At 40.4% G+C, this 19,123-nt stretch overlaps 1 protein-coding gene across 1 annotated transcript in view; it reads left to right on the top strand.

Moving 5' to 3' along the window:
* LOC131473335 (netrin-G1-like) overlaps positions 1-17,980 on the top strand; it is a 51,410-nt gene extending 33,430 nt beyond the window's left edge. The window contains exons 3-6 of the mRNA XM_058650696.1: positions 2,709-2,881; positions 6,072-6,098; positions 8,804-8,848; positions 17,328-17,980. Coding sequence (XP_058506679.1) covers positions 2,709-2,881; positions 6,072-6,098; positions 8,804-8,848; positions 17,328-17,566 — 484 coding nt within the window. The 3' untranslated portion in view covers positions 17,567-17,980. The remainder of the gene's footprint in view (positions 1-2,708; positions 2,882-6,071; positions 6,099-8,803; positions 8,849-17,327) is intronic.
* The last annotated feature ends 1,143 nt before the right edge of the window (positions 17,981-19,123 follow it).

Genomic DNA, 19,123 nt, shown 5'->3' with positions numbered 1-19,123 from the left:
CTGAAGCGGCGTAACCTGCTCTTTGTTGCTGTTGCACATTTACAGACCCAACAGCTTCAGTCCTTTTACATAACATGAAAACATACTCACATCTCGACCATAACCTCATTCATTTTAATTGTCTCTAAGAGTGCGTTTAGAGAAGGAAAAGAGATGCTTTCCAGTGTCTCCTCCGGGACACTCTCTTGTTTGGATAATGGATAATAGCAGTTGCTACTGGGCTGAATACTGGAGTATAAAAGGTCATTAAAACTTTATAAAATGTGTCTTTGTAATGGTGCCAGTTCAAAGAGGGTGGACATGCAGGGGGATCGTGTTCCTCTTGTGACCCAAACCAGGGACAGAGAAACTCTCAGATTTCAATATGACAATGCCAGCGGCAAAAGCATCACATCCCCAAACTCCCCCGAGCCCACGTTCTCCACTCTATCAGCGCGCAACCTACACCGGTTGGGCCCAATGATCCAGATTTCGCTGGTTTTTAATTAAGTGGAAGGTCAAATCTCATCACTCGTGACTTCAGGGAGCTGCAGCTGTCTGCACGGCACAAGAGCTACAGCCAGTCATTAATTTTATGGAGCAGGGACTTTAATTGATTAAAAAGTTAAGGACTAGAGGGACGATGTGGTGAGAGGCACATAGTGTTTAGCTGCTGTGATGTGGGCTCATGCAGCTGCATCCACTAAGGCTGAAACAAGTGTGAGACCGTGCTTAACCTGAGGAAAGATGATGATTGTTTTCTTTGAAGTAATCACTTTATACTTTAATATGGCTATTACTGCAGGGGAAGCATGGATATTTTTGAGTATTATGTACTTTGAATCGTTTGAAATAGTCAAGTCCCAACTGTAGAATCTCTAAAAATAGAACCAGAACACCTGAATCTGTTATTTCTATTACCATTTGAATTAGGGAGGCAGGGTGTTGGACTTCTGCACCGCCTATGAAAAGCAGCTGCAGGCTTTTGCAGTCCAGACATTTATGAACTTTTCACACAAATTGAGAGAGGGTAAAAGTGCCCATTAGAACAAGAAACAATATTTTAGGTATGTCCAGGAGAGGTGAATAAAATAAAAAATGAAATAAAATTGAAATCAATAAAAGGAGAACAAGGCATTACATTATCATTTGATTGACACCTCCACAAAATCTGGCTGCAAAGGCTCCACATATTTGACCCATAGTCCATAACATAAGAAAGTAATGTCCTCCATAACATGCTAGTTTTCTATATTTATCCATTCTTGTATTGTGGGAGTAACCAGCGTCTTGTGAGTGCTTTTCTACACGCTTTAAAATCAAAATGTCCAAAGATTAAGGTTTGGTGAATACATTTAGTATTTTTTATAATATCTAATAATTGGCATAGATGATTTATAACTACATAAAGGCTTTTCATTGCTAGATATCCACTACTTTGATTTTGTAATTTTCTACGGCCGATTGTAGATTTGTAGAACTTTACTGATTCAAAAACCAGGACATTTTTGAAGTAGAAATTCTCAAGTAGAACATGGTATAGTTTCCTTTGTTGCCCCTGTTAACTATCATTAATGTGAGATGCCACTGTGAGGCCAGGAAGTCAATTAGAATGGATGTATTTCTGACTGCTCTCAGTGTTCACTGATGATTGTATGCAACAGATACGCAGCTCCTCTGCATCAAACGGGAGAAATCCTCGCTTGGAAGCACTTTGTAAAAACAAACATCGGCATGATATGAAACCATGAGCCTTCCGAGCCTCTGGGGAGGTTTACTGTGTCTGGTCTTCTATCATCCTCCATTCCTAACGCTATAAAACCCCCCACTAATTTCCCAATCAGCTGAGGTCACCGATTGTAACCTTTTACCCCCTTAGGAGCAGGGATCAGATACAGTGGATTATATTTGGAATCAAGTGGAATATGAAACTGAAATATCTCATGTGACAACAAACACTGGCTGTTCTCCCTCCGGTTAAACTCTTTCTTTACTGGAAGTAAACACAACACTCTCTTATATTCTGCGGGTATGCGGTTTACTCTCTGCCCGCTCAGGTTTTTAAGTCTACACAAGTGAGACTCAAACTGCAGCCAATTTGTTCTTTTTTCCAAATGGTTGGAAATACAAGTACGTTTATTTTGTGTGGTCAAAAAGGAGTGGTGGGCTCGCTGGTGCGCTGGCAGCCGTCAGGCAGCCGTCAGGCCTTCTCCCTGCTGCTGTCAGTAGAATCCGTCAACACAGTTTCTGTGTCTAATAAAGTACCTCCACTGACTGGTAGGCTTTCTTCCCTCAGCAAGTAACAAAGTCATTTGAAAGAAAATAGTTTAAAAAAAAAAGTGAATTTCTTAAGATATGATCAGGTCACTGTTTGTGCTCAATTAGTGAAACATACAGTGTCTTTCATTGATCTCAGAGTGGCAAACATTACCTTATTACACCTTATTCTCATCGTTTTTCTCTCCGCAAAGACAGCGACAAATGAGGCCTTGTTTTTGATTTGTTTACTTTTTTGTTTAGGGAGAGCATAATGGATCTTTGTGGAGACATGATCCAAGTCAGATAACCCACCAGGATTTCAATTTACCCCTGTCAAAAATGTTGAGAGGCACAAATAATCAGCACGTGCAGTCTTGGTGTACTCCCTCTAGAAGGCATTGATTCAATAGGTTCAGAATGAGACCGATTCATCCATGTCCCTGTCTTCTGTTGTTATCTTTCTGTCTCAGATGCAAGTGCAACCTGCATGCCAACAGCTGTGTGTTTGACAAGGGGAAGCTGGGCTGCGAGTGCGAACACAACACCACGGGGCCAGACTGTAGCCGCTGTAAGCGGCACTACCACGGAAGAGCCTGGAGTGTGGGCTCCTACCTCCCGATACCCAAAGGAACTGCAAATATATGTAAGTATTTCAATGTTTTTGTTTTTGCTTGCCTTTGGTGTATTTATGCACCTCGTATCATCTTTGTCTCTGGGTAGCATCTCTTTCAAATGTAGCCCTGAGCACTTTGGTCTTTGGTTTGGTAAAGGCAGGACGCTAAATAAACAGGTCGGACATGGATATTCATTCATTCATCCATCCATCTAATCACCATCATCAACCTCTCACACTTTCCTCATCACCAAACTTACAAACAAAGGTTCAGATCTCAAGTGGGAATGCAAAAATACGCTATTATCAGTGAGAGGGTGGAGGCGGCTGTCAGGAGTGATGTGTGACACAAATATCAGCAAAAGTGAAAGGGAAGGCCGACAAGATGGTCGTGAGACACGCTATGATGTATGGCTTGGAGACAGCGGCACTGTTTGAAGACAAGAGGCGGAGCTGGAGGTGGCAGAGCTGAAGATGCTGAGAGATTTGTTGGAGGGATGGACAGGATCAGAAACGAGCATGTTTGAGAGACAGCAGGTTAAACAGTTTGGAGAGAGGAAAGGTTGAGATAGTTTTGGTCTCATGCAGAGGACGGATTGTATTGGACGAAGGATGTTGATGTTGTGAAGGAGGACAGTAGGACAGTTGATGATGATGATGATGATGATGATGTTGAGGACACGAGGGATGATCTGCAGTGGCGACCCTAAAGGGAGAAGCCCCGTCAACAATTTTTAAAAGAAACAAATTGCATTATTGTTTGCTTTCAGTAACATTACCAGATCGTCCTCATGAGGTAAAAAGTACTTATGACGCTGTCATGTAATGACAACATTTACTTATTCAACTTTAAAAATGAATGTCTTTTTTTGGCCACTGTCATGTTTCTGTGTTTAGATACAAACGGTGAAACGGTTCCATTCACGCCTCGACTCTATGGCACATAGATATTTTTCTGTCTGCTCATGTGCTATCTCTGAGGCAGAAGGTGCTCTTTTACATTATCTCTGTTATAATCTTGGACGGGATTTGAATCACATATATCAAATCCCATGCCTGAGGCAGGGGGCTCATTGCCTCAATAAATCTAATATAGCCACTAAGGGATGAGGTGGTGGACAGACAAGCAAGGCCAGATGGTAGAAGATCCAGCCCTCTGGTTCTCCATTCACACAGAGTCAGACTTACAGTCAGAAATTCTCATGGCAGCGGTGGATTTGACAGCAGGTTTTTCTGATGTACGCTTTGGTTGTCTGACTCATATTCTCAGATGTGGTTCTTTGATTAGGTTTGCTCAGAAATGTGATATTGCTATTGATCCACTGACTTTGTGTGGGTAAGTTTGTCCAGTAAAAGTGCTCTTTATCACTTTTCTCTCTTTTTTTCTTCTTCTGTGGTTTGTCAGCGATGAATTGGAGGATTATGCAGTTATTGGTATGAGGACGCATGAGAAGGTATAATTCTGTGGCTGTGAATGCATGCATGTGCACAGAATTGTATGTGTCTGGCCTTTGTGCACATGCAACGCGTTAAGATTGTGTGTGGGATTTGGCTTGTGGGAACTTGTGTGAACTCTAAGGAGATATTGCTGGATTTATCCCTGCACGTCTTCCTCTGTGTTATGAGTCTCCTCTGAGTGTGGTGCTCACGGTTAGATTGACAGGCTGTTATTAAAAAATCCAACTCTTGGCCGCATCTGCACTGAACTGATGAAACCAAGGTCTAGCCATATCAAAAGCAATATTAGCACTTGTTTGGCAGTGGCATAAAATGCAATAATGTTGCACGTGAAAATGACGTAACAATATTGGTCCCTCAGGTGTTGGATGAAGACAATTCTGTCTTGAATTATTCCCATTTCTCTCATAAGTAAAGCCCAGGCCCTGTAACATGCCTTTATCCATTATGTGAAGCTCATATTTCCAATGAGAATATTAACTATACAGCCCTTGTATCAAGACAAATGTGCTGAACATGCAAAATGTAATTATGGTTTAATAGCGTTCATCTGTCACCAAGTCTTCCTCTTTAATCACGGAGGTCATTTATCTCACAGGTAGAAATAGGGCAAGGTCCATTACATATTCAAATCCTCACAAGTATAGATGTAATGGACGTCCGTGACCCTTCATCTGATAAATTAGAGCCAAAAATGGAGCCCTGGGTTTCTATGGGCTATAGCTGTAGCTGGCAGAGAGTGAGGAGGGATTATTCAAAAGTGTTTCCCTGAAATAAGGAGGTCTGTTATAAAAATCCACAAGCTGCTGCAGATCAGAAGAAGAATCACTTCAGGAATTATGTTGGCGGTTCACTTTGCAGGGAGCGTCAACTCATCTTGTGTTCCAGAGCAGGTTCACAGGTTAAGAGGGGTAAGGGCTGAGAGTTTGATCAGTTTGTAGAATGTGTTTTGTCTTCAAAGGGCAATAATGTCTGCCCTCCATTTCTCAAAAATAACAAGTATTTGTTAGGAATAAGGAATTTGTTAGGTCGCTTGCAAATTGGTGCTTAAAATCTCTACTTTTCCTGCTGCTGCATCCTTGTGCTGTCGCCAACAGTTGTTGTGAAAGCCCCACACTGGTAATGAGGTAATGAATGGGGTGCAAACAACACGAAAGCCTCCACAGAAACATAATCACAGAAGGACAAAGCAATAAAAGCTTGTGAAAAGAATCAGAAATTGCACTAATTATGGGGTTGGATTTGCCCAGTGATGACATTAACATCACAGGACGACGGCAGATTCAGGCAGATAACAAATAGGGATCAGACAAAAGCTGCATCACGTTGCCAAAGTCAGTTTCAGGCCACAAACAAAACCTAGTTCAGTGCTTGAAATATAAACTAGCAAATATTACCATAAAAATGACTGTTTTAAGAGAAACCAATAACAAATAAAGCAAAATTACATGTTTATTTCAAAATATGAGAACGCTAATGAATGTACTCCATGTCCATGTTGGCAGTTTTGATTCTGTTGACATTTCATCAGTGGCAGACCTGTTATTATCATCAGAGGAAGGCGGGCGTTGAATCACGCATTGTTCAGGTTCTCAGGAAATCCAACACTGCCCTTAATCAGTTCACACCGAGGCGAACAATTGAATTAGTAATGATGGGCTTGAATTCTTGAAGGCAACACACAACAAAAACCTGTCTCCTTTTGTAATTGTATGACGTTTTGAGAATAAAATGACACGTTTATGTTGTGTTCTTTTTGCAGGTATTCCCAGCAATCATGGACCAGTGCGTAAGTTGACCATGTTTTTTTATATACCTGCATGTTGACTCATGGTTTCCTCTCGTGGTGAAGACTCTTTTGTTTGGCTGTTGGTGTTGGTGGGAGGAATGATTCATTAGGTTTAACCCTATACTGTAGTAATCATGCTTGCACTTGCACTTCGGTAGTGCTGCTCAACTAATGTTGCTCGAGTTTTGACTAATCAACCAAATCACCAATAACCAAATCCAACTTGCCTATTAACTACGTGGAGACGTTTGCTAAAGTTGTCACTGATGCTTTACTCCGTGTTTTGTTGTCCTGACACCTTCAGCGTGTGTGCTGCGGCTGTGCTGCAACTCGTTAATACAAATATGATTATGACTTTACTGTCTGATTTATCTCTGACACAGAATGTCATGTGGTGTGTGTTTACTCAGGAGAGCGTGCGAGAGTCTGCATAGGGCTTAAATATTTTGAGATGAAATATTTGGTTTTCATGTCGTCAGATTCAGCTTCAGACACCAAAACTACAGTGAAGTGTCAGTTTTATGAAGTCGTGCTGGTAGAATGTCAATATCATTATGAACAGATCATTTCCTGTCTCTTTTCACTGGGAACCACACGCATGAAAAATAGGCAAGACCCCTAAAACTAAAAATAGACGTGATTGATTTCACTGTCATTTTTTGCATGCAGTGTGAAAACTCTGAACAATCTGTTTACATGTTTACCAAAATAAAATAACAAAATGTCGGAACGCAGCAGCGACACACACGCGACACGTCCACTGCAAACTTTAGCTGCAGATGCTTTATTGGGACACACATCGTGCACTCATCAGTGTCGTTGTCCAGTGTGTAGCAGTGTGCTTGGAAACTGGCGACAGCTCATATTTGAACATTGTGAAGTGCATCACGTCACGTTCATCAGCGCTCTGCAGCAGTGATTCCCAAACTCCAGGTGGGGACCCACAGATGGGTCGCGGGAGATTTATTTTGGGTACAAATTTGCTGGATTTTTTCAACCTTTTAGTGAAGATTTATGTGTGTATATTTTAAATAACATTCATAAAAAGTTTTCATTAATTGACCAAACATTTCTTGGAAATTGTTCGTTTACCAAATCACATTATGCACAAATTTGCCCTTGTCACGATTTATATTGCAATATTGGCCACAATAGTTTCCCATCATTAAAAAAAACCTGCTCTACTGTACCAATGTAATTAGGTCTTTACTTTTAAAAGTACCACGTTTGGTTTACTACAGTGGGAATATAATCCTGATAAAGCAATAATGTAGAATTAAATCTTCTATAACAACAATAAATACAAGTGAACTGATGTTCAGTAAGAAACAAGTTTTCTCCAATATATTTTCATTTTAAGATTCTTGAAACACGTAGAATTGTTTCATTTCACTGACAACATTTGTATCTATTTTTGATTGAACAAAAAACAACTCCAAAGACGTACACCACACATTTTCATTGCTGTTCAAACTGTGTTGACTAAACTTCCTGCCAACACTTTTGGAAGCCACGTGGTTCTATTTCATATTGTGTGAGATGTTGTCCTCTTGAAAAGAAAGTGGTGGCTGATGACGTCAGTCCATTTGCTGATGCCAGTGCAACAGCAAGTGGCAGTTAACACTATGTCAGTGGAGTCTGGAAAACTTTGTTTTGAATTATGCATCACAAGGAGGTTTTGAGCAGCTTCTATTTCCATTCAGTCAACTCAAAGAAAAGTAATGGACGCCTGAAGACAAGAAACTGCTCAAGTTAGTGTTAGTTAGCAAAAATATTGGTTTGCAAAGTGATAGACAGACGGATAAATAATGAACAGGCATTAGTTAGAATGATGTGTACCTTCCATGTGAACATATTTGTTCTACAAGTGCAAACAGATACTGTATTTGCCCAAATCTAGAGGAAGAAAAACTTTTATGAATATGTGGTTCCCACCATGCATCCCTGTGCCTGTTAATGCCTGAACGTGACTCATCTCAACTGGATAACAAAAGCAGTGACTGTATGTGGGTTTTTCTGCCTTCGCCTTGTGGAAAACTCACTCATTTAAAGCGGAACTATGCAGGATTTTTTACCCTCCCTAATTTAACAGCATGGGAGTCATTGTGATGGTTAAATAGCTTGTTACAGGGAGATTGGAGCCTCAGGTCTTGAGAGAACCTGAGTGTGTGTGTATTGTGTAATTGCTTCACAGCACTACACACACCTTCGCTGGGTACCGGCTATTATATCAAGGCAGTTACTGTTATTTTAGATGTTCATCATGGCAGAAGCAGAGAAAACTGTTGTTGGAGGAAGTGGAAACGACACACGAGTCAACATCGGACCGGCTTTTTTCAAATGGCGAGAATTGGAAAAACACAGAAGTATGTAAAATGGATGCCAGCCAGCATGGACATACATGACTCCACGGCTTGTGTTTCCCAGCTCTGTTAAAAAGGGGTTGAGAATGGATGGATGCTTACGGTGGTGTCGTAAAACTGTAGGGGGAGCTCTGTCGAGTTAAAAGGCCAAAAAGCGACCAGACTTGCAAAGTTCCGCTTTAAGCTGCATGCACATTCCAACACGGCCGATCTATCCAAATACATGCCCAAAATCTTCCCAATAAACAAATCCATGCATGCTGTCCCTGTGCTTTAACCACACAACAGCATGTACAATATGACAACTCAGTTTAATATATAACCTTTTCCATTTTTACACAGATCGAGCAAATGCCTCATCTCTTGGTGTTGCAAATCGTAACCAAGGTAGGCTTATAGGCTTTGTAACTTCAGCATGACATTAACAATACAACCAGAAACAAACTGAATGCCTCATGTCAATTTGGTGGGTGAGTGTAATGTTGAATATGCAATTAGCAGTATATATATATATATATATACATATATATATATACGTATATATACACATATATATGTACCTGCAGTAGGTTGTTTTTCCAAAGCCCAGATGCCTCCATCTTGCATGCACACAAACACACTTTCATCCTCAGAAGACTGATCTTTTGTTGTGAGAACACTGTTGGGAATAGACCTCATGCCCCCGTGATCACCGAGACCACAGTTTCCTCACCTCTTTGATCATGCCCCCTTTTTAATTACCACTGAATGCTCTCTGGAGGTGCACTCTTTCTGCCATGTTCAGGAAATAAAGAAAAAGGAGAAGAAGAGAGGAAGAGAGGGGGGATTTGTGTAGATTGATTTCCAGCTATCTGCCGTTAATCCTCAGGTGCAAATATCCTGTGTAGTGAGTGGTAAGTCACAGGAAGAGGACTTTCAGGATTTCCATGATCAAGGGGGGAAGTTTCTCTCATTTCTTTTTCTTGGTACTGTAATAAGAACTAGCAAGGATGGAAAACCTTTCACTGTGACTTACAAAACAAAACAATATACACAAAATTCTCCATAAGCTCTGAATGAAACAAATATGCGTTACCTTTAAACCAAATGAGTTCACACGATGCTGCTGAAGTCAGTCAGCTCCACATCACTCTCTGTGTGACTCCTTCAGTATAGCGTCGTTATTTTTTGTTTTCGTGGCTGTGGCAACATTCCCATGCTGCACACAGAGCGCTGCACGTTACATCATGACGAGGCAGAAGAAGCCCAAAGCAAAGAAAAAAGCCAAACAGCTTCATACAGCAGCTCTACGGCTGAAAACACCCACAGAAAGTTGCAGAAGTGGATTCTACTGCTTATAATGAACATGGACGTAAAGTAGGGTTAAAGTACGTGTAATATACCTTTTCTTGCATAAACACTGACCTTTTCAGGACCAGTAGTTCTCGTTGAGACCAAAATGTGATGACCTAATTAAGCAGAACCTCATTTTTGACAAACTAGTTAAGTTTAGGGCCAAGATTTTAACTGATTTTAGGTTCAAATTAACTGGTTATGGATAAGGATAAGGCTTTGATGAAGCTATCCAAATGAATGGAAGTCAATACAAATCCTTAAAAGGATTGCTGCATGAACCTGAGTGTGTGTGTGTGTGTGTGTGTGTGTGTGGGGAGGGGCTGGGAAGAAAAAACTAGGTCAAGTCACTACCGCAGTGTTGTGGTAATTACTCAGAGGTCCACAGGGGGCAATAGAGGTTCCACACTGGAACTTTAATTAGCTACGTACCCTTGTGAATTATAACAGTGTTTTTATGCATCCTACAAATCCCCACTTAAACAAAACTGGCACTGAGAATTTGAGTCTTCACTGGAATAAAGAATAACAAAATCAAATAAAAACAGTGTGAATACAAATAGTGAAAGACAAAAAAGTGGCAGCAGTTTTAAGGACCAATGAGACAATTTCAGAAATGCCATGTATGAGCTTTGTTGTCTAGCCTTAGCTTAGAATAAGCTACCTAATTAACACACAGGTGAAAACGATAAAGCTGCATGGCTAAAACAGTGTAGCCAACTAGGATACTTTGAATGGAAATGAGCTAAATGAAGCCTCAAAAGTAGCTACACGTCACCAGAACATGCTCCACTCATATTTTAAATGATGTTTCTGTTTCACTTTGGACAAATGACACCCGTTTCCTCTTCTTCAATGCTTTGTGCTAAGCCAACAGTTTTTGGGGGGCAGTGAATGGTGACCCCTTTGACCTACGATCCATCCTGCTGCTCGTGTGTCCATGAGTAACATTTTCTTTCTGCCACCTAACTTGAAAATAATTTGCAATTTTCCATAAAACTTCCCATTTATTTGAATGAGGTAGTGACATTTTGTGGTTTTTGATGTTTTTGTTCCGACAGGTCTTGTTAATCTTCTCTGTGACGTGACACACATTTACCGGCACTGACTTTAGATGCAGTAATATCCTCTGCCACTGTCAAGTGATCCTGTGCAGCTGACAACTTTAGAGCTCCGAGTCATGACTAATGATGAAGCCTTCACGTTAATATGATCACAGGAGGCAGGGCTGAACTCAGGTTTCAACTTACCCTGACACCATGGCAAAAGATATTGATCCAGTGTAATTGTAGCAACACTATTCTGTCTCAGTGCATATAATTAGCAGATCCTGTATCTGAAAACTGTCTCCAGTTATAGTTAATTGCACTGGGGACTCTATGGTTTTAAAGGCCCTATAAAACAAATGTAAACATGATTTTATGTATAGATCGATAGATAGATTCAGAATCTGAAATAATGTATTAATCCCCGGGGGTGGGCGTCACTTTCTTACTAGAAACTCCAACCAAGAACAGAAAATAAGAGATTCACAACCTAGAAGTATAATAAGAGTAAATGAAAAAAGAAGAAGAAGAATTATACACATCTATGTTATATTATGCAAGAACTGGATCCATAATAACTGGTTAAGTAGCAATACATCATTCCAATTTGTTTGTGTATCTGACAGTCGTCATGTTGCGAGTATCTGAGGACAGCAAGTGTGGTGTCTGAGGACATTCTCTCATCTGAGGAGTAGAGAACTGCCTGATGTATATCTAGTGAATCAAAGTGGATCCAGCGTGTACCAAATGACAAAATAATCAGATGTACAATACTGTGCAAATCTAGTCCTAGATGTGTTGTTTTGTCAGTGGTATAATGGCCATGCAATTCGTTGAACACATCTAGAAAATGTATGCGTTTTTCAGCTTTTTGATCAAAAGCATGATCCTGGCTCTCTTAAACCTGGAGTGGAATCCTAATTGTGTTTGAGCCTTACATGTTGTATCATTCCAATCCAAATGCCAATGATCAAAGAATTTCACAGACATAAAAACAACACAAACATTTCCACAGTGCCGTATATTGTATTATATCCTGTGCTCCAGTATGTCAAGAATAGACTTGACATTAAAAAACACACTTCTAGTCAGATAAGCAGCAAGAAGACATTTTATTTACTTCTCTGCTGTTGCTGTGTTGAATTTTATCTGGTGCTTGGTGCAACACCAAGGCCCAAGAATGCATCTGTCATAACACATCTACTGCTAAAACATCACATGTGACAGAGGTGTGAGCTGCACATATGTCTCAGGGACAGCAAGCTGGTGCTCAGCTGGGAATTGATTGCTGTGTTGTCACTTGCTGCCAGCACAAGTCCGAGAAGAAGTGAGTGTCAGGGCCAAGTTTGTCAACACAATATAAGGCAGCATTGTGTGTGTGGAAAATCATTCACAGTGAGATGATATTGTATTTTCTCTATGACTAAAGGGACATCCCACCAATTTTAGCCATCAAATGTACCTCACCTTGTACCATTTGTACAGTATAATGTTTTATGTCTGAAAGAATGTCAGCCACTGCTGCTTTCATGTTTTCTTTTTTTCTTTTTTATCCATCTCTTGTAAGTTATCATTGAGAAGGAAGGTTACATACTGTAGGGCAAATACAGAGACAAACTCACACTCATTCACACTCGCATTCTTAACGATGGCCAATTTAGAGTCTCCAATTCACCCAACCTCTATTTTTATGGACGTGAAACATTAAAACCATACATTCTGACAAGAATTACATTTATTTTATTTATTATTTTAAGACTGATGAAAGCAACAGAAACATTGCACTATTAAAGTAAAGATCAGAATCAGAATACGTTTTTGCTCCAGATGCTCCGTGCAAAGTAGGATAGAAACACAGTCTGAGTGGAGACAAGAGCTAAAGATACAGATATATATAAATCTGTAAAATAGGCAATATAAAATGTACAATAAAATAATACAATAATAGGTTTTAGTACAACTAAAAACACAAAGAAGTGTGTTGTATCTGCTACTGTATACGCACAAATGCTCCTTTAGTCAGGTCTGACAGACCTTGTTTTCAGATGAAGGACCAAACAGCGATGGACTAATAAGAAAACAAGAAATGTTGCTTTAAAGAAGCTTTAAATTGATTTATATGCATATTGTCAAAGGTTATTTTACACATAATAAATCACTGTGTGATTTGTTTTGAAATGACAGCATTGCTGACTTGTGACTCCCTGGGCTTAAACAGACTAATTGAACTGCAGATGCTTGTAGAGTGACCGTGGTCCTGTGGGTCTGGTGGAGGGCAGACAGATAATCCTTCGACCACTCACAACAAACTTAATGCACAGGTGAGACAACAGAGACCCCACACAAAAACACACAGCGCAGCGATCGTCCATTCACTGACAAAATGAGCAAACCAGCTTTTTATTGTTATTATTATTATTATTATTATTATTATTATTGTTATTAGCCACAAGGCCATTGAATGTTTGGAACCACTGAGGACAGGGCCTGCAAACATTTGTAGTGGTGAGGTGATCATTTTTATCAAGCATGACTCGTGTGTCTTGTGTCTTGGTCTCTTTCTTGGACCGGCACTGATAAGAGCCCGAGACATACTTGGGCCAGGCTGTAGCATACTATTAATATTGCATGCAGTTACAGGATAAGGCTTAATTAAAAACATAAGGATTTAATCCTAATTAAACCAGTAATGTCTGAATTTGTAAAGGGTGGCAGAAGTAACATCACACACACATATGATCAGCTAATTATTATCTATGGAAAGCAGTTATGAAAGGCAGGGTTGGGGTTGAGTTGTGTTATTGACCACCTGACAAAGTGCAATATTTATCCTGTAGCTTCTTGTTGTGCTTTATGTATCCTAAGATGCTAAAAGTGCTACTATATAACCAATTAACTGCATTATAAAGGCTTTTTTATTGCTGCTAACCAAAAATAACCCCCTAAAAAGGTTGGAACAAACTACAGAACACAGTCAAACTCTAAAATCTGCTTTTTCTGGATCATTTTAAAATAGTTCTGAAGGAATCCAAATGCGCACAAAAATGCTTTCAAGGAACGGTTTTTCAACAACTGATTAAAGCTTTTAATATTGGCACTAATAATAATAATCATCATATTCTGACCCCTCTCATAATGGCACTGCTGCCTCTTATTACAAATGATCGAGAATCAGTTCCTTGCACTCAAACACATCTGCACAATAAATATGTTTTCTTGTTCAGTATTGATTTGCCCTTTATATGGAAATGGTCATGAACAACAACCACTTATCTAGTGAAACAAATCAGTGTATGTGTGTGTTCATGTAAGACTTTTTTAATTTCTAATTTCTGGGAAATTGTTCTTATATTTTGCCCTAAAAAGGTGAATAATCATGTGTAAAAAGTTTTGCACACAGAGAATAATCACATTTTAAGACATATCATTCAACTTTTCTCTTAATAGGATATTACAGATTATGTTAAACTGTAACTACTAACAAGCTAATACAATAGTTTGCCTTATTTCAATTTACACTCGATTTACAGTGGCTGTAGATTTACAAGCTAGTTTTCAGTAATCTATCCAAGCAAAATTTGCATGCAACATTTTTTATTTGGCTTATCTCTAGTCTATGCAGCGCATGTTGACCTTGTTGGGACATCTGAGCTGGTGCTCACAACTTTAAAGAGATGTTTCAAGACTTGGTTTTATGGCTACAATGGCAATTGGGTTTAGGTTACGGTTATGCATTTAGTTGTAATGACAAAGGTGCGACGGGATGCATTATATCTCGTGTCCTTGCTAAGAATACTCGCTCAGGACTTTGTTTGTGTGTGTGTCTAAATATAAAACACCATAATATCCCAGCATCAATCGAGGAAGTTTAGTGGCGGAAAATCTTTACTCGATGTGAAACAACAGTGATAAATGTCACGTCTCCATGTTAGTCATTGAATCAAAGAGCAGTGGCTTGTTGCCAGACTCATTATTTTTGCCCCTGTGTTCAACAATCATACAGGGAGGAATCTATCATGCAACACAGCCACAAAACCTGCCGCCTTTTAAATAAGCACTTTGAATGACTGCAGTAGTCGCTCTTATAATGCTATCAATTCTGATCTCTCCACAGCTGAATACAACAAAGCCCGCAAACCAAATATCTCAGGGTGGTCAAAAGTGGATGCACCAAAAAAAGTTGCATAAAATGACATACAACTTCCCAAAGTGATTGTAAAAGTCTGCATGGACAGGTAAAAGTTGAATTCAAAGCACATGCTGTGTTGTACCAGCAGTGCTCTCTGAGTGAACTAGGTGGGAATATCATGACGTTAACACATTCCCAATAGCTTTTAATCAGTTTCGGCAGCAGCAATGATTATTTGTTGAGTTTATTCTGATGCATGAGCAACATTTCTGAAAACCAAAACTGTGATTACTATTTATGCAGAGAGAGAGATCCAATTACACTGAAATCTCTTGGTAAATATTACTTCTCCCAGGATCTTACCTTCTGCCAGCAGTGAGGCGTCCTGGAATCATTTTGAACTGTTCTTTTTTTTTTTTTTGTCTGGAAATAGGAGTATTATCTTATGGAATCCTTAACAGTCTATATCTATACAATGAGATTAGAAATCACACTGTGGATGTTGCAGATACATTTGGCTAATACATCAATGATGATGCACGCTGACACCTACTGACTTGTAGGCTATGACACAAGTCATCAGACACAACACCAGCCGCGACATGAGTTAGCAGCGTCATTAGCTATGTCATTAGCTGCAATGCATGTTGGTAACATCATTAGCATGTGCCAGTGCTGCACAGCTGCACATTTCTTTAAGTGTATGGAGAAATATTCAAAGAGGAGGCAGCAGATTCCAGACATTCTATCCCACATCCCATAATAACAATTGTATTTTGACTGTGTCATGCTGATTAAAATGTCATTTCATGTTAGGGTGTCATCAGTTAGTAGACCTAACCCTAAGCAGCAAACACACTGTAACATGGTCATCCTAACTCTCTGACACTGTCAGTAAATATTTTCCTTAAAAAGAACAAATAAGACAAAGAGGCAGTTTATTTCTTATCAGTGTCACGGCCACCACATCTAAAACGAGAAGGGTTGATCAGGAGGGCCAACAATTCCAGGACTGAAAAAATGCTTAAATTGCCAATAAAGTGTTGCTGCTGCCAAGGAATTCAGTGTAAAAAGACACTAACTGGGGGCCACACCTCGGCCTAGTGGCTTTCACTGTTGCCTTCCAGCAAAAAAATACCCGTGTTCATGACCCGGTCTGACCGAGGGCCTCTCTGTGTAGCGTTTGCATGTTCTCCCTGTGTGTGTTCTCTCTGGGTTCTCCGAATATGAGAGTGAATGGTTGTTTGTCTGTGTATGTTGGCACCGTGATGAACAGGCAACTTGTCCGGGGTCGCCGCCCCCCTCTCGCCCTGTGTCTGCTGGGATTGGCTCCAGCTCCCAGCAGTGGCTCTGGACGCAGGCTCGTCCATCATCTGAAAACATCACCACAAGCATGCTATGAAGTGGCCGTTTGAATCGCTGAACCTTTAACAAAGGATGAGTTTGTCAAATAGTTCCGCGATAACATTTGCCCTGAAAAGAAGCAGGAGATTGCAAATGTTTGGTAGCTTGCATTTAATTACATTGTTATTTGAATGAAGGAAATCATTATGCAGCAAATGCATTTATTAAAATGCAGTGCATTTGTATGCAGCCTGGTTTGGACACCACTGATGCAGGACCACCATTCAGAAGCCAAAATCAAAGAAATTGCCAGTATTGTTTCATGCTGGGCATCTTTTGTTTGGAACAGCCTAAAATCGTACAGGATATTTGCTAATAGCTCAACAATGTTTCTTGTGTTGTTAATAACAGCAAACTCTGAATTACCTGGAGGCACTTACTGTATTTGCATATCAAAAATATTGGCGTTGTTGTTGTTGTTGTTGTTGTTGTTGTGGTGGGACCAGATGCCATTCCCTCATCTTCTGCTCTCTGCATTTCCAAGGAAACCATTTAACTTAACAGCTGTTAATACTCTGACATCCTTTCATTCACTCGTTAACTTCACTTCATCGTCACAATGATTTCTTTGCTCTTTTGTTGGGCCAGCATTATTTCCTCTAAAGTCCTTTGTGTACTCCTAAAAAATATCCACACAATGTCTGTGTATGTGCTTTTGTCGTGGACATGCATTCACGAAAAGCTGTGAGCTGTTTTCTTGTATCTATACAGCATGTGCCTGCTTATTTGTCGCCTCTTCCTCTCTGCTCTCCTTCCTCACAAAAGTCCTTGGCTTCGCCTTCTCTAATGTGTCAGCTGAGCTGTAAGGACACAGAGCGATGCAGACAGGACCAGAGGAGGCAGCTTGTGCCCTGTGAACCTGCCTGTTGATGTTCTCTGCTGCCCTATCCCTGAGTGATCTATTAATCACCCCCTCCTGTCTCCCCTGCCCCCTTTTTTTGCTCCGTCTCTGCAGCTCGTGTGTGTGACAACGCGATGCTGCGCTGTCAGAACGGCGGCACGTGCCACCATCATCAGCGGTGCCACTGCTCCCCTGGCTTCACGGGCATCCTGTGCGAGCGAGCTCGCTGCCAGGGCCCAGGGGAGTGTGATGACCAATTGTCTGGACGGGCCACTTTCCATCATCCACTGATCACCTGCCACCTCGCTCTTGCCCTCATAGTGCTCCCACTGCTGACTGCTCCCCTTTGCTGAGAAACTGGACAGGCCTCCCATCCTCAACTAAACCCAAGGACTACATAGGATGAGACTTAACTCTCAACCTTGAGGACATGAAGGGAAAAAAAGGACATGTGAACAATAAGCTCGGTTGGCATAAGCAACTCTCTTGTGTATCCACGTCTTACTCGTAAGGAGGTTATAAGGAGAGATAGAAGGATTTCTGATGAAGTCACTGCTGTCTTTAACAGGTGGAGTGATGACTGAAGACTACCCTCTGAGAACAAACTGTACAAATCCAAACATGTGATTTTGAAGCATTAAAAAATAACAAAGTGGACGGGACATCTTAAAACATCTTGCCTTGCTGCCTCCTTCCTTACTCGTTACCTTCTTCTCTCCTTTCTGTCACTCTTCCCTTTCCTCTCTCACTTCCTGTGCTTTGGTGACTCTGGTGATTTATTTGCTAAAGGGTGTCTGTTGTTTTGCCAAATGCTGCTCATGTATTATTATCAAGCCCCTTGACAAGTACCAGTGTAGTACGGTTTATTTTGTTCCTCTCTAGGAAGCTTCGCGGTCATGCTTCAGCTCCACTTTATGGGAAAAAAAAGTTGTATCATACTGTAACTGTATTTAATTTTTGTATAAAAACAGATATTTTCATGAATACGCAAAGTGAAACGATGTATTACTTGTTTTCTATTGCTGCCGACTTGTCCTAGATGTGGACTACGAGTGAGTCAGGAGTTTGGTTGTATTATTTGTTTGCTTGTATGGCACACGGCTCTCTTCATACGAGAGCTACTGTTTACACACACTTATACAATACACTTCCACCAAAGGGAAAAAGATAACATGTCTTTGTCTTGTTGTTGAAAATAGTCATTTTATTATCCCCTAACATGACATTTGAAGATGTGTACAGTTAAACGGTGTATTGTTTGTGGGTACGGCCGAATGAAAACAGCTGATTGTCATTTTAGTACTTGTAGTAGCAACAGACGCAGTTGCTGGAAACAATATATCAGTCAAGAAATAACTTCCTGGTTTCATGACTAAGATTGTTTTTCCCTAATGTGCTGTAATCCATCCTTCTGGTGCTTATAAACCGTAGGACAATTGGAAAAGAATCTCAATCCTAAATTCCATTAGCTTTATGTAAATTTATCAACATGAGTTGGAAAAAAAAAAAAAAAGAGAGATTGCTTGGCTGTCACAGAGGTTGTCCAGCTCAAATCTGTAATATAATCTAATCCCTGAATCAAATGGGAAGCGGGGAAGGTTTCTCGAAGCTGGTGAGGTTGAAAGCCTGCATCCTGCTGTGAGAGCCCACAAGAAGCGACACGTTCAGAAAATGAGCTTTAATTCACCGAGGTTCAATGATTAGGAATGAAGTTGCATCCAACTGGGTGACATATTGAGCGCTGAGACCAATTTCATTTGAGAGATTAATTTCCCTCCTGAGGTTGTCATGAAACTCCTAACTGTGTTAGCGTCTACTGTAAGTGCCTCTCATTAAATGACACTGTCAATGAAAAGGGGGAGCGAAGGCCTTTCTTGAGACTCGTGCCTCAGAGAGCAACTTTTGGAAAC

This window comes from Solea solea, chromosome 1, assembly GCF_958295425.1.
Source record: "Solea solea chromosome 1, fSolSol10.1, whole genome shotgun sequence".
In the NCBI taxonomy this organism is placed as follows: domain Eukaryota; kingdom Metazoa; phylum Chordata; class Actinopteri; order Pleuronectiformes; family Soleidae; genus Solea; species Solea solea.
The sequence above is the reverse complement of the archived record's forward strand: the minus strand, read 5'-3'. Positions and strand labels throughout refer to the sequence as shown.